Source organism: Vanellus vanellus, assembly GCF_965231255.1.
Source record: "Vanellus vanellus genome assembly, chromosome: 6".
Taxonomy (NCBI): domain Eukaryota; kingdom Metazoa; phylum Chordata; class Aves; order Charadriiformes; family Charadriidae; genus Vanellus; species Vanellus vanellus.
Window position 1 is genome coordinate 5,063,381 of NC_138911.1, and position 16,268 is coordinate 5,079,648.

Consider the following 16,268-nt stretch of genomic DNA (forward strand, 5'->3'; position numbering starts at 1 on the left):
CTTTGAATTGGGGCCTTTTCTTGTAATGAGAAGCGAGAGTAGCTATGGTGAAAGACCATTCAATGGGATATGTCTCCAGTAATTGCATTCCAGTGTCGGTCCTTTTTCAAAGAGCATCCTTATTTAAAGAAAATAAAGATAAAAAGGTCAGCACTCTTGCTGAAAAATAAATCCTGTGTCAAATGTACCTTTTAGAAATTATAAGTTTGAAATCCATTATAGGCTTTTGAACTGTGTAAGGGAAAGCTTTCCTGATGTTACAGTTAATTATGGCTCTTGACCAAAAGGTTCTTAGCTTTACTATGTGGTGTTTGCTGTGTATTTTCGATCTATAGCTCTAATTTTCTATTAAATATTTTAGACAAAGTGTATAACAATACAAATACTTGAGTTATTCCAAGGATGTATAGAAAAGGAAAAAAAAAAAAAGCCAATTAGATCCTGCCTTTAGAGCCCATACAAATCCTGTAAGTCTAATGGTGTTAGACTCTCAGCATGGGAAAGCAGAAGCATCCCAGAAATTCTGGGGTACCTCTGAAAAATGCATTAAAAAAAAATATACACACAAAATATAAGCAAAGGCCATCTTCCTCTTGCATAATAAGTAGAAAAAGATTTTATTGGAAAGATCTCTTTAGTAAAAATGTGGGTATTTATAATACCCAAAATTTCAAGAGTGTAGAGATGTGCCATTTTTTTATTACTGACAGTTCTTCTGATGCTAATTGCCAGAGCTGCCTAGAGCCTTTCACAAACACTACATTTCATGTACACATGAAGGGAGAAAATTTGTATTTACCTATAATTGTTTATTTATATGTTTAGGTATTTGTGTGTCTGTATTTATAAATACATGACGAATAAATCCTGTTTTGGTTTGCATGCGTTCTGAATTATTTTTATGTGGTTGTGCTTACTCACGAGTGGTTTTGCAACGTGGTGTGGGTGGCTTTGGGCAGAGTACGTTACCTCAGGCAGACAAAATCTTGGATGGCACCTTCCCGCTGCCCCCAGCGCTTTTCCTACCGCATTATTCCATTTTGGTTTAGCCCAGAACAGAAGGTATTTTTCAAGCATCACAAAAGAAAAAGGCGTTTTGTGCTTCCTCGGTAAGATTAGGCTAGAAAAATGGGGAGAGGGAAGAGTTGAAATATGGGTGCCTGTGACTTTTGGGTTTTTTTTTTTTTTTTGGGGTCCTCTTTTGAATATTCCTATTTATACTTCACACGGTAGTGATCAGCCGTCGGTGGGGTTACATATTGATGGTGGAGCAGCTGGAACGCGTGCTCCTTGGAGGTGTGCAGGAGCTGCTGCAACCTTCAGGTGCTTTAACTTCATTAGCCTCCATAGGTACCTGTGTTTTGAAGAAGGCTAAAGGTCTGTTTAAAATTTAAGCGAGTGGCTTCGCAGCTGAAATGCATCACAATTGATTATTCCGCTGTTGCTGAAGGTGTAGCTAATACAGCTATTAGCAGAGGCTTGACCTTTTATAGGGCACGTTCTGTTAGCAGACGTGGAGTGGAGTGGTGTTCCTGGTCTTCTGCTGCTTCAGGTATTATTTAACTTGGGTTTTTTTTTTTACATATGTACGCGGTAGATGTTGGCTGCTAATGTTGCAGATGTTGGTGTGCTGTTTGCGTGGTGGGGGTCCATCTGCCTCGAGCACGTGTGCAGCAGCACAGAGGGGCGCAGCGTGGTCACAGCTCTCTCTGTGGCAGTCTGGTAATTGTGCTTATTTCGGTAGTTGTTTTACGCATTTCACGTTATTGAGACTTTAACAGGAAATGGTCTGTGTTTTCCCATTGTGTTGTAACTAGTTTCTTCTCTGGGAGTTTAGGAAAAAGGAGATATTGTTTGTGTCCTAATATCAGTGTGCTTACAGCCCAGCCTGTGTTTTGGCGTAAGGTGGCTTTCTGTGATTTGTGGGATGCATCGGTGCTTCTGGTAATAGGATGTGCGACTAACCATCTACTTGAAACTATTTTCTGGTGAATTAACTTTGCTTTTTATGTGATTGTTATCTCTATAAGGCTATGTAACATTGAAACAAAGTCTGTCAGCCAGCTCCCGAGTATTCTAATCATCAAGATAAACTTATTGTTATTAGGTTGCCTGTGGACGAAGTAGAGATAACTATACTTATCTTCAACTATTGTGCGCGTGCCGTCATGTAACACTACCCGCGTATAAACGTGAGTGTCCCCAGACCCGTAGCGCTCTCAGAGTGGACTTCTGTTGAAGTTGATGCAATTTCAGTTGCCCGAGGCAAGCAGTTAACCAGGGTTGACTTTCCGGCGACAGCTTTTTCAAACAGAAGTTTTCCGTGGAGATCTCGTTTTAAAGGCCTTAGTTCTTCAAAACGGAAGCATTGCTTAGTGTATGCGGGGAGGACACCCATGGTTGATCCATGTCATGATTCCACAGAGTCATACAACAGAAGGGGCAGAGGTATGTGTTGTAAAAGGATAACTAGTTTCTCACCAGTGACCTTTCGAGTGCTTTTGGAGGCTGATGGCCATCCTCAGATAAAGGTTGAGGAAAAAATGAACTTTATAGTCATTGCTTCACAAGCTGACCCGGTGAAGTTGTGAACTCAGAAAATAAGATACTCTTGAGGATTTTGGAAAAGTTCAGGAAAGCTTCTAGAAGGCTTTTGTCCAGAAGGAAAATGTTAGGTTTAAATGTGTAGTTTGCTGGCCTTAGCTGTAGCTTGGTGGCTAGGAAACCAACAGGAGAGCTGAAGCTTCAGAGATGATGTGTGCTTTCATACCTCATCTCTGCTCGGAGGAGAAATAAATTAAGTAGAAGGTAACCAGCAGCTGATATTTGATTTTTATTTCTTTTTTTTTTTTCAACAAAACATTGATATCTTTAATTTTCTGTAAAATATTTAGTATTTGAGGATTTCAGAAGAATGACAAATACTAGGGAAAAAAAAATCCTCATTTTATAGAGGGAAACAGAGGCACAAGAAAGTAACTGATCTCTCAGCTTTGCCACAGGTAAAGCCATGGAGTAGAGGTGGCAATAACCAGGATTCTGGAGTAACAGAAACACTAATGCTGAAGATAATTTACAGAGATTCCATAAACAAACTGACTTGACTGTAAGCAAAGAATGGTGCTGCTGTTGTAACTGTTCTCCCAAAATGGTACCTGTGTCTTGAAATGGATATTAATAATCAAGGGGGATGAGTTGTTGGGTCGGGAAATTGCATCCTACAGCACTGCCCTTCTCGGCGAGCCTGCCAGTTCTTTTTCTCTTTGATCAGAAGCTCCTTTTGTGTATATTGTGTAACAAATAGAAGTCACAGAGAGACGGATGACTTCAGTCGAACTTAACGATGACAGTTTCACTGCTGAGCATGGCAGCGTGTTTATTTATATCTACATATATATGTATGTGTATAAAAAAAATTAAAAAGGGCTTTTGTTTTTGTGTTTTAGCCTCCCCTTTCTTGTGCTTCTCATTTTCAGCTGAAAGGGAAATTGTAAGAATAAGATACGACACTGAGATTTTTGTCTCAGCTCTCCCTTCTTTGGTGCTTTGGAATGAAAGTTTGTGGCTCTTTTCACTTGTTTCACAGTGTCCTCCTCTTCGAATCTTTGAGTGCTCTCTAGTCAGATGGTATTTACCATAACGTTAAGGCAAAAGCAGGTTTTGTCTGATGTGCTCGAATGGGGGATTTTGGAAAGCGATGTGTTTAAGAAAGGGATGTGCTTTGCAAATTAGTCATAATCTCCTTTGAGTTTAAACAAAACACGAGCCCACTTTCCATGCTCCCTTCCCAACGAACACCAAGTGCTCCAAAGGATGATCTCTTGTGAGGGAGAAGGAAACCCGAGATAGCTCACTACTGACAGAATCTTAAGGATTTTTCCATCCGGACTAAAAGATTTTTGTACCTTGACAGAAAATCAATGCTTTCTCATTCTTATTAGGCCCACAGCAACATCATCTATAGACATCTCTACACCAGGGAAAACTTCATTTCAAGTTCCCATCGTTGCAGCCACATTGCTGGGAAGAAATCTTGGGATTCCTCATGCAGACAAGGTTCCCGTAGTCCTTCTTGGGCTCGCAGTGTCAGGATGTCTCAGGAAGGGCAGGTTCCCATGGTGGGATTTGTTGCTAACTCCTCAAATTGTATCAGCTTAGAAAAAACTGACCCGTTTTAAGTATGACTGTGGGAAAGCAGCTCTGTCAGCGCTAAATCTTTCAATATTGGCAGCATCTGTACATCTGCAGGAAAGGCAAATGCGATGATTTACATTGTCAAAGTCCTAGAACAACATAGCAGAGAATAATCTCTTGTGTATTTTGGCAAAACACATATATTACCACTGGGAAATCTTTTGTTTATACTTGAAGTGCTGAGAAGGTAATCAACTAATTTTGGCAATTATTTGAATAGGAATCTTCTTGTGCGTACACGAGCCTGTCGCAAAGGCGTTCTCATTATCATTTGAGTACGAGCACGTGAAAGCTAAAGGTAACAACTGACAAAAGTAGGAAGAGGAGGGAGAGATTATGGAGAGGGTGTCTCTTTTAATAGAAAGCATCACTCAACTTCAGCTGCCTGCTAAGCACTTCCTGGAGGGTACCTCCAGAGGGTTTGTGTCTGACCCAACGGTCTGAGCACCGTGAGACCGGAGTGGCGAGAATCAGGCCGCGGTACGGTTTCTTAAAAGATGAAGGGGAGAACAGGCAGCCCTTGAAGAAGCCTCGCGTTCAGAATCTGTGAGGCTTCTGAAAATTGGCAAGGAGCTGAAGTGACTTACTCAGCAGAGCTAGGGACCAACACGAACTAACGAGTATAAACGTAAGCCTGAATTTATCAGCTGAAGCCAGGCACGGTTGAGCGTGTGCGTAGGAGAGTTTCTTGCTAAAAGCAAAGAGCGAGCGAGTCATATATCGCTTTGATGCTCTTTAAAAGAAAATGGTTGCAATCCTTATCATTTTGCTGTCAAATGTATTTGAAAAATAGAAAACACATGTCGGATATATGTTCTGCAAATAGTTATCAAGGGTGTTGCAGAAGTATTTGGTTTGGAGGGTGCCTTGGAATCCACCATTCGAATCTACGTGTGTCTTGAGTTATCTTGAACTTGGCTGTCATTCTGTGCTACGGTACGGTGAGGGCGTTGCAGGGGTTAACTTTAGCCTCGTAAAGACTATGATTGTGGTGCTCTCGATGGAGAGGCTCTTCCAAAAGGCTTAATTTAGAGGCTGTAAAAATGAGTATTTTGCTCATGTTTTAGAGGCGCTACCTCTCTCTGTGGCCTATAGAAGGCTCAGTTTAGTCCGTAGTCCTTTGAACACCCCTTATTCACTGGTATATTTAAGCAAATCCTTAATTCTAGAAAGGGATAGATACTAGCCTGATGATTGCAGAGGCATAAATGAAGACTACTGAGAAGGGTTCCAGATTCTGATTTTTGATTACGCCTATTTTCCTTTGTACGGTTTTAAGAAATTTCATTGCATCCTCTTGATCCCACTGAACAAAACTGTAAATCCACCAGTGCAGAAGTGTAAAATATTCAGGTTTTATTTTTTTTTTTTTTTCAGAGCTCCTAATAACCGCAGGAAGAAGTGAGAAACTTCAGGGTCAGGTAGCTCGCCACTTCTGACTGATGCTTGCCCAGACAAAATGTAACAGGAGAGCAAAGTGCAGGAACTGCGGCAAATTAGGCTCAGTTGCAGCAGTTAGAGCTGCAGGATGAAAGCAAAATATGGCCCATTTTTCTGGGAGCCTCTTTGGGGTTCGACGGTATGAATGGTGCTCTAAAAATGTAAAATGATATTACATGCTATTAGCGAAGGAGTCAGCTCAGCATGCAGCAGAGCAAGTAGCTGTGACAACGGAACGGTGAATTTAAAGGGCGTGCTGTTAGGGCCCCTCTTGTGTTTGCTTACCTTGTATTTATGCTTATTACCCTTGGTGACGGACAGTGATGTAAAGGTTGCTCTTCACAGCAGATATGGATTTTTGTCATAGCCCTACTTTGCCTTCTCACTGATTCTTTTTTTTTTTGTCTTCTTTTTCCCTGTTTTTATATCTAAATAATCTACCGTGGCGGCGCACATGTCGTAGAGTGTCGTGATTGAAGCAGACCCATCACTGACTCCCACGCCAAACTCCCAGCGTTCCGCCGTTGTGGCAACCTTGTTATTCCACTTGGTTTTCAAATGCCGCATCATCACACTGAAAAGCTCCCTGTCTCTCCTGTAATCTTTTTCTTTTCTTTTTTTTTTTTTTCTTTTTTTTCTTTTTTCCCCTCCTCTCCTTGTAGAGCATGATGAGTGTGGCAGCGGACAGCATAACTGTGATGAGAATGCAATCTGTACTAACACTGTCAGGGGACATAGCTGCACCTGCAAACCCGGTTATGTGGGGAACGGGACCATCTGCCGAGGTAAGTCTGTTACTCTAGCAACACCGGAAAAGCGGCAGACTCTATTAATATTTTCTGACAGTCACCTACGTTCTGGTAACGGGCGATGGCTGGGTTCTGTCAAGGATTCGTTGTAAGATTTATCATCTGGAAAATGGAGTATGCATGAGATGATGGGAATTGATTGGTAGATAAGTTCTCAATGAGAAGGAAATATTTCTGGAATGCCAGAAGAAAAGTACTTTTCGTTTACTTGTTGCCTAATACTGTCATTTGAGCTGCTGCGATTCAGCTTTTAAGTGATGTTCACTGTACTGTGTGGATGGTATGTGCTATCACCTTTAACTTTTAAAATTTAGTCAGATACCTTTTGAATTAGGATAACTGTCTTTTATGCTAACATCATACGGTTGTTATGTGACTCCTCTCATCAGAATAGGTACTTTAGGGATTTTTTTTTTTTTTTTTATCCTTACCTTTAAATGTGTATTTTGAAGATTTGTCTGTTAAGTAAACAAGAAATACTGATAGTCAGCCATGCTTTCTGGGAAGCCGTAGGTCATTTAGGGTGGTGTTTCGGTTTTCTTTCTGCAGAGAAAGAAGCAAATACATTACATAAAAAGAGAGGAGGGCATATATTTACTAGTTGGCAGTGAGGTCCGTGTCATGAAGTATTATTGAGTTGTATCTCGTGCATTTATGAATTATATTTGCCTCATAAAAAGCTATTGTTTTGTCTTGTCTGGAGCTGCGTGCTTTCTGACTTTCTAAACAGACTTGCAGTAATAGCAAACTAACTTTTAATTTTTTTGAAATGACAATTGTTGGAATTGGGGAACGTACAGGGTGAAATATTCTGTACTTAGTTTGGGGGCACAAGAGGCTGGCTATTAATTTTCCAGCATGTTATAAATTGGCCAAGCAATTCCTTGAAAGGAGAAGGAAGATTGATGTCATTCTAGTTTCAAGCTAAAATTCTTCAGGGAGATTAGCCTGTCAACCGCTGAATTAGCGTATACCATCTTACTGCTTTTTGGTGTGACTTTCTTTGGGTACTGTCCATCTGCACAAGAGCATCACGGTATTTAAAACTGTAAATGGTTTGTAAAGATTCTAGAAGGAATGCAAAAATGTTATGAAAACGGTGGGCAAGTTAAACCTTGGTCTGTCTATATGGAAGATCTACAGGTGCTACTGGGGAGAAACTCAGTGTAGTATCTTCTCAGTCTTTGGTGACAGTGAATGTAAATTGCGGGATAGACAACTATAGTTTCAGGGAAATCTCAGTGAACAGACTGACTTTTTAAATTTTTTTTTCCTGAGGATAACAGAAGAAGACAAATCCTTAATCATATTTCTTTGAAACAGGGATGTTTGGATTAGTCCGTAAACCCCCTGTTTTCACACTGGTATTCTTTGTTTGCACACCTGGATATTTGGGTCAACTTGCCAAAAACTCGCAGCACAACTCCTGCTGCATATTTATTAATCTAGTAACACCCAAGTAATGAAATTGCACTGGAGAAATGCAAGGATGTTTTTAACCTCAAAGTTCCGTTGAAATCTGAGTTGTCGATAAAATATATATTATTCAGATATTTTTAGTATGCCTTGAATTGCACACGTGAATGTAGTTATAGTCGCCTTTTTGCGACAGGTGTACATGGAAATAGAGGAAACAAAGTGCATTCTTATATTCTGACTGGGAAGCGTAAATTGAAAAGAAAGCTGGAGATTCTAGAAAGGGGGTGCAGTCTAATAATTATTAAAGTCACTATGGATGAGAAGACTCTGGTACTGCGTGGAATATTTACTACTGTACACCAGCTAACATCAGAATTGTGTGCATTTTAGTTACTAATAAAACACTCAATGTAAAGTACTGGTCTGAGTTTCTCAGCCTGTGGTTCCGTGGTCACTTGAGGTTTTTATGAGTTTGGGCTGCTAATTTAAGAAACATTCCCATTCTGCCCACGGTAGCACCAGAAATGCCACTTTTGCCTCTTTTTTTTTTTTTTTTTTTTTTTTTTTTTTAACCAAGTTTAGTGATGATACGATCTCAGTTACCAGTCAGCGCAGTTTCCTTGTGCAAATGCTAGGACTGGCACAAGGAAAGAGGTGGGAACGTGTCAGGACGGCTATATGTTGTCTTGTAGGAATTTTGGGGCTTTATCTCCAGGCAATATAGATTGGAAAAAAAATAGATATAAGCCAAGGCGATAAGTGTAATTTAATACCATCTCATGGTAAACATTTCTCCTTGAGTTGTCTGTAAGTCCTTTATAAATATTTATCCGCTATAGATGTGGGCATACACAAAACAATTGTTCCAACTACTACTGAAATAGCATATCTCTGTAGTTTAGTAAGAAATCTCATTAATATTGTCCAGCAAAAGCATAAACAGAAAAATGATAATTTTATGATGAGGGAAAAGGACCGGTTTTGTGCCTTATTCTAAAATATATTTCAACCATCTATTTTAGGAATGATACAAAAAATAAGATCGGAGTAATGTTCCTCTTTGACATTACTGGATAACACTGTGATCGTCTTTATAAAAAACCCGCAATATTGTTATTTTTATTTTAGCGAAGAAAATGTATGTGTAGTTAAATTGCATGGTGAACTACTGGTAAATATAGTGAAAGTACTTTGGCAGGAATTTGCGATGTTTGCATTTTTTGTGAAAAGTACGGAGAAATAAAAAGGACAGCGATAAGCTGGATATGAATATTATGATTGCTGGGGATTTAGAAATAAAAACAAAAAACAAACGTTGAAGAGGAAAGCAAATATTTTATTTTTTTTTAAAAGCTGTATAATCAGGCTGTCATTTCTTGAGCAGAAAAAGAAATTTCATGCATAAGGAATTGCTTTACTGTAAATGCGGTAGACTAGACTGTAATTAAGGACTGAATTGTGTCAAACTAGACGTGGGACCTGTCATGGAGGTAGGTAGTGGAAAAGGGCGCAGAGCGAGACCAAATGCACTTCTGGGTTAAAATAGATACTGCCGTAGTTTAAGTGACGTAAAAATGGAAAGACGGGTAGAGATGAGAACAAGAAAATCTTTATAAATACATAGTTTCCCATATAAAGACCGTATAATAAGAGTAGAGACAAATAAGACATATTTCCTGTGGATGCTCTCGATTTCGCTGTAAGAAGTGGGCTTTAGCGCCTCAGAAAGACACTGAAATTTTGGGCGTAGACGAGAAGAGAGTGAGGCTGAGGTGAGCTGAAATGACAAGGCGGGACAATGCTGTGCTATCACCATTAGTAAATTTGACAGAATACTGGACCCAGAAGCAGATGGGTTATATCTTAGCATTTCTTCAGAAAATGTAAAGTAAAATAGGGAGATCTTTGCTGGAATGAATTACAGCATTAAAGGCAGAGGACAGAGGTATAACTTGTGGGATAGAGAGAGATTCTGAATCTACAGATTTTTTTTGTTTAAGTCGCTCTTTTCTATGAAGGAAACTTTGAAAAAATTCAAAAGAATTAAGAGTGTCTTGGGAAACAGAAGCTGTAGGTGGGTAACGGAATACTTAGGCCATGCCGGTTTACTTGAATTCTGTAAATGAATTTTAGAATTCATGGGTGCGGGTGGAATGAAGACAAATGGAGCAATTTCACTAACCCAGGATAGGATACAATAGTGCAGCATAAAGGCAATTATCTAAAGGTAGAAGGGAAAGGTGATAAAAATTGGTTTAGCGACTGAATGTTCGGGGGAGGGGGGGGGAGGAAGGCGTGGTGGGCAAATGACTACCTGGTAGAACATGGCACTTCACAGTGTGCCTGTCAAGATGGACCTTGTGGGAAATCTCTGTTCAGTGGCAATGGTTAGATGAAAGAAGTCTTAGTTTCCTACGACAAGCAGGTTTATGAATAACCCGTCACCTGTAGACAGGGTTGTGCGTGCGAGCGTAAAACTCTGTCATGTATAAAATGAGTAAAACCCACTGTCGTGACTCCAGCTGAAGAACCAGGGATATTGAATACAGAGATAAATACCACATTGAGACTGTAGAGGCTCTCGATCTGTGTACCGTTGCGGTGTTTCGGTGTGAAATCTTGGTGGGGCTGGAAAATGCGTAGAGGGAAAATGTCTTTCTCTGCTTTTTCTCTTGATAAGCTCTAGTTGCAGTTCCACTTGGCAGCCTTGCACCGCATGCTGTGGAAATGATGCGGAAGTGGGATGTGCTATTTGTTAAAATACGAAGAGCCTCGTGCTCCAGCATCTACTTTACCTTAGCAAGATGGAAGCTAGAGAATATTTGCTGTGGGATGTACGGTCCCATAGTTTAGCAGAAGTTTATTGTAGAGCTTGTGCCTTGTACCGCACACTGAAGTCGAAGAAAGGAGCCAAGGTATATTGAAACGTCAGCTGGTTTCCTAAAACAATTGATGATGTTTGGGATTAAATGCCTTAAAAAACCAAACCCCACCCACCAGATTTTGTAGGGGGTACAGATCTGACTTCTCAATGTGAACAATGTGCAAGTCACCATCCAGGTTTTGATGCAGTCAGTAGGAGACCTAGATGTAGTATACAAACCTTGTCCTGCCTCTTGGTATTTTGTTCCGAATGTTTGTTGCAATGTATAAATTCTGCTTATAGAAGTCCGTATATATTATCAGAAAAAAAAAAAAGTGGCCTTGAATATCCTTGAATGGTAAACAGGGGCAATTCTCCTGAAATATGGACAAGATCTGTTTGCTCATCTTTTTTCCTTATATCTCTGTAGTGGGGAACGAACATAAGTCTAGCACTTAAACAAGTGCAAATATTTTCCATTGTACTTTTATATTTTACTTGTATAGTCTGTCTAACAGGTATATTTAGTGTGCTATTAATACCTCATTTAGTGGTTTCTGCTGAGGTGTAGATTTATTAGAATGATTAAATGAGGTGGATTTAGTTACAGTCATAAACCTTAAAGCAAATTGTGCAATATGACTGATGCCTAGGCAGAGAATCATCAGATACTGTGAAATAAAAATCAAAACAGTGTTTATTCTAATTAGCGTTCAGGCTATAGAATCGTTTATTTCTGCCAGAGTATAGAGTATGATTTTATTTTTTTTTTTTCCCCTTGTTATATTCTTCTGTAGCATTTCACAGGAGACACTTAAGGGATTACAACTCAGTATATGGTGGAGTCTCAAAGATGAAAGCCATTATTTTTAAGTGGCTCAGTTCTTCTGGTGTATTCTGGAAGTCCAGATTGGTTTCTTAAATGTACTGTGGTTTTACGTGTGCATTTGCCTTGGAAGGTGTATTTGGGAGCATGGTTGTCATTGATGAACTTACTGGTCACTTCATGAATAACTTATTGGGAGCCTGATATGAAAAATAATCAGATTTTGAACAGATACTCTTATCTTTTATAAGGTAATGGGAATAGTCATACGGAGTCTTTATTCATAATACACTCGGAATGTTCACTGATGACCAGAATATGTCACAGGCATGAAAATTTCTTTTTGTTGATGTAAAACAGTAAGTTGGTCTATTTTACGCTGTTTTAATCACTAATTGTAATTGGATGGACATGTTGTTTTAACAAACGGCAGTCTAAGAGCTTGCTTTCATTGCAGTTTTCTTCTTTATTTCCAAGCAGGTATTTTTTTTAAAGTAATTCTTAGTCTGAAAGATGCGCGCATGAAAGAAATTGTATATCTTCCAATTTGTAGGCAATATAGTCATGGTGTAGTAAATAGATGACTAAAGACAAAGACATTTTCATCTGTTCGGAAATTTCTCCTGCTATGAAAAATACTCAAGAATATTTTTAGTAGGAGCTGAAGAAGAAGAAGAAAAAAAATCAGTCTCTTTGGTTATTTCTGTGCTGGGTTGTCTGCTTTTTTTTTGTGTCCCTTTTATATTGGCATCAGCAATGCTAAGGAAGATAAACTTTAAATGCCAGCAACGCGAGACAGACGTGCTGATATCTTGATATTAAAGCATCTCAGATCACTGTAAGGTGACTAACTGCCACTTAGGTTTATGTTTTTTGCGTGTATGTGTGTCTGTTGGAGGTGGAGTTGAAAGCCTTTATGGAGCAGTGGAGTGCGTTATGAATAATATGTAGGCCAAGACTAAAGTGGAAAGGAACAAACACGTCTTTCCCTGTAGCCTTTGATTTTTGTAGCTGTAAGGCTTTGAACGGTTGGTATGCCTTCTCATGGCTTTAATTGCTGTTTTGGTGTAGTATTCCCAAGTCTCGCGAAAGAATATGGGAGTTTGGACTCATGCTGAGATTCTCATCCTCATTCTTCACAGTCTTGAGCTTTGTGTGGTTTGTTATACCTAATATGTAGTGAATAAAGCACTGCAAAAGCAGGCAAGTGCATTCACGTGCATTTTGGTGTCACGTGGCACACGTGGAAAATGCCATAGCGAGTGTAAGACACTGGATAGTCCCACTTTTGGGGTGACGCATTCTAGATGTAACTGATTTAATAACTTTAAACCAATATGTAGTTATACAACAGAGTAATCGGAATACTGATAGATTTTTCATTCTAAAACTAGCATGGTTGGACTCTGAATCAAGAAAGTAGAACTGAAGCCACTACATTTTATATAGTCCTAAATCCACTGTATTAGTAACAATGAGAAGTTGAAGTTTTAATGTAATCTTTGTAGGTTTGTTCACGATTAGATAATTATCAAGGGTGGTACGTTCATTACAATTGCTATGTTTGTGTTTGAAATTAGAGTTATATGAACTCCCTTTGTAAACTATTTGCCACATAATTAATAAGCTCTTTCAGTTCTGGGGTTGTTCTTGGTGTGCTTTTGGACTGTAATGATTTAAGATAATCTTTGTGAAATTAAGTTGATTTATGATGATTTTTTTCTTGCCCTTAAAACGTCATCGCCTAGATTTACTTGGGCAAGATGCTGAAATTCAGGTGTATCGTAGAATGGTTTAGGTTGGAAGGGACCTTAAAGATCATCTAGTTCCAACCCTCTGCCGCGGCCAGAGACACCTTCCACTAGACCAGGTTCCTCAAAGCCCCATCCAGCCTGGCCTTGATTATTTGTGTATTAAGCGTAATTATTTTTGTAATAAGAGCTAAGCTATATATATCCGCCGCTATGTGGTCCGATTTTACAGCCTCTCTAAAGGCACAGTATTTTCTGCTGATTGGATCCTCTTCTGTGTGTGAGACTCTGCAACGTGATTTAGAATGCACGTCAGTTATGGAAACAGATCATTGAAAAACCATTATTAATGTAGCTTGTCCGAATCCAGATCCTGATCTCTTTGCTGTCACAGATTGTCTCACTGCTCTAGATTTACAGCTACTTTAAAAAGCGTAGTACTGATTTGTCCTTGTTGAAGAAGTGGTCTAGTCCAGAGCAACTGTTGTGTCCATATAAAAGGAAGGAAATGCTGTTAAATATTTTTAAACTTAATCTGACAGGTTTTTCTGCTTGTATGAGTAAGTCCAAAGGGCTCAGCAGACCTACTCATGAATGTTTATGAGGGTTTCTAGGTTCGCATTCTGAACCTGAGATTCTCTTGTTGACTCAGTTGCTTATTGTCTCCTGTTGCTTTTGTTTACATTCCTTCGTTTAGAATCAGCAGTTCGCTCTAGGTTCATGGTCCTATACGGCATGTACAAAAGAATTACAAGGTGATGACAAGTTAACAGGTATGTTTCCCACAATCTCCCGGGCAGTAAAACTGGGTTGCATAGGAATATGGGACTGTTTCAACATTCTTTGCTTTTTCTTTTAAAAGAGTAGATAATAAAAGCAAAAATGTGAAGGTTTGGGGTCTATTTAATGTCCGCACCACACATTGTAGTTATTTTGCACGCTCGGTTCGAGATCATCTCAACCAGTAACTCCTCCTGTGTAGGGTATCACCTCCCAGGTTTCTGTCACAGAACCCCTTGAGGAGCCCAATCCAGAGTCTCCTGAAGTCAAGAAGCGGCTTTCTAATGCTACTAGGATGATTCATTTCTGTTACCCAAATTAGTACCTTTTTCTTTCTTCTTGTAGTATTAAAATGAAAAATTTGAATAAAACCTACCAATTATTAAGTCCACAAACACACCCTTCACTCAAAGAACTCATTCGCTGTGCCCTGCTGCTTTTTTTGGCGGTAGAGCAATAGACATCACGGTCAGTTGGTTGGTCTGCGGTACCATCTGCTTCAAACTTGTAATCCTTACGGTGTGTGAAACCCAGTCTCTTTAGACCTGTGACTCTCCTGGCCTGCCCTAGGAGCTCGCCATGCAATTACGTGGAACAAAGTACTTATTTTTTTTCATGGTGGGTGGGACAAATCAGCTCAGTAAGAGCATCTTGAATTATATCACTGCACAAAGCCTGTTGCAGCGTGGGCTTGACTCTGTGCTGCAATAGGAGAAAAATAGCAATAGCGGCACAGAGCTCACTTGCTCTCTTGTGATATCTGTTGCAGTGTGCAACTGTTTCGGGATTAACGTATATGGAACAGGCGCATTAAAAGGGAAGAGGATGCCAAACCCATGAAATTCTTTCCATTCCCGGTAGAACGTAACCAAACAGTATTGAAAACTGAATATAAATATCTCGCCCAAACGTAAAATAAGAACATTGGTTTTGGCAACAGGAGTACTATCGCGCTGTCACCCAAAAGTTCTTTTTCACGCGGCGCATGATGAATCTGGAGAACGCTTTGTCGCAGGGTGGTGAGGAGGTTAGGCAGCTTGAAAAAGCTGCTGCACGTCGGACGAAAATCCCAACCAGTGGGTGCACAGTCTTCGGTTTGAGGAAGGTCATGGGGAATCCCTAGGAAGTGTCACCAGATCCCTGCCTGGTTCTTTCCTGTGACGTTCGTGATGGGCTGTAGTCAGAGAGAGGCTGCTGGGCCATAGCAGGCCCTCTAGAATGACCGAGTTGATTTATTTCTGTGTCCTCTGGCTGAGATCGTTATTAGAGCACCCTTTTGGGGAAGAATAATATTAGCCTTTTATTTATTTTTTTTTTAATTATTTCTACAAAGGGCTCGCTACGATTTTCACAGGGGATTTATGGGGCTGTTCGTTACCTTAGCAGTGGAATAGACCCCTGTTCCTGTGAATTTCCCACACTGCAATAAACTGAAGTAAAAACATTAAGTGATTTGTCAAACGTGACACACACAGTCAGTATCTGATCCAGGATTCAGACTGTTCCCGGAGTGGTCGGTCTGTTCCTAAACCATTGTGCTGCGATTTTTCCCCAGAAACTATCAAAAGTATTTTAAAAATATCTAAGGAATTTTAAAAATATCTAAGGAATTTTAAAAATATCTAAGGAATTTTAAAAATATCTAAGGAATTTTAAAAATATCTAAGGAATTTTAAAAATACTGATACATTTTTCGGTTTGGAAAACCAAAAGAAACATTAAGACTCCAAAATCAAGCATTAGGGGATATTTAAGATTTAGGTCACCTCTTCAGTCTTAAGTCACTTGCATCCACTGTGGAAATACAGTCCTTACTGATAAAATCACGGGTGGTGTGGGGTTTTTTTGGTCCCTCTGCCTCATTCAGTGCATCGTACAGACACATCAATCGGTGAAGGAGATGAAGTCCTGAAAGTAGCTATTCAATGTTTATTATGTTTGTTGTTCGTTGTGTGACCCTATTATTATTAGCTACTGTCCCAGAATCCGTACTGACTTTAGGATGTTACCAGGTCCTTCAGAACCCAGTCTACATTGTTCTTAGCAAATGATTGCAATGGAGTGAAAATGTACCTTAGCTGCCTTTACATTACCGCTCCGGTGTTGGCGTAGTGTGGTGGTTTAGTTGTTCAGACGTTTGTCCAGGTTTTCGGGAAGCGCTCTCTTATGTTTTCCCATGGCTTGAG

The 16,268-nt window shown here is 39.7% G+C and overlaps 1 protein-coding gene across 1 annotated transcript in view; it reads left to right on the forward strand.

Moving 5' to 3' along the window:
- The window catches only part of NELL1 (neural EGFL like 1), a gene marked incomplete at its 5' end in the record, with an annotated part of 294,771 nt that overhangs the window by 174,235 nt on the left and 104,268 nt on the right, over positions 1 to 16,268 (forward strand). The window contains one exon of the mRNA XM_082485407.1: positions 6,297 to 6,419. Coding sequence (XP_082341533.1) covers positions 6,297 to 6,419 — 123 coding nt within the window. The remainder of the gene's footprint in view (positions 1 to 6,296; positions 6,420 to 16,268) is intronic.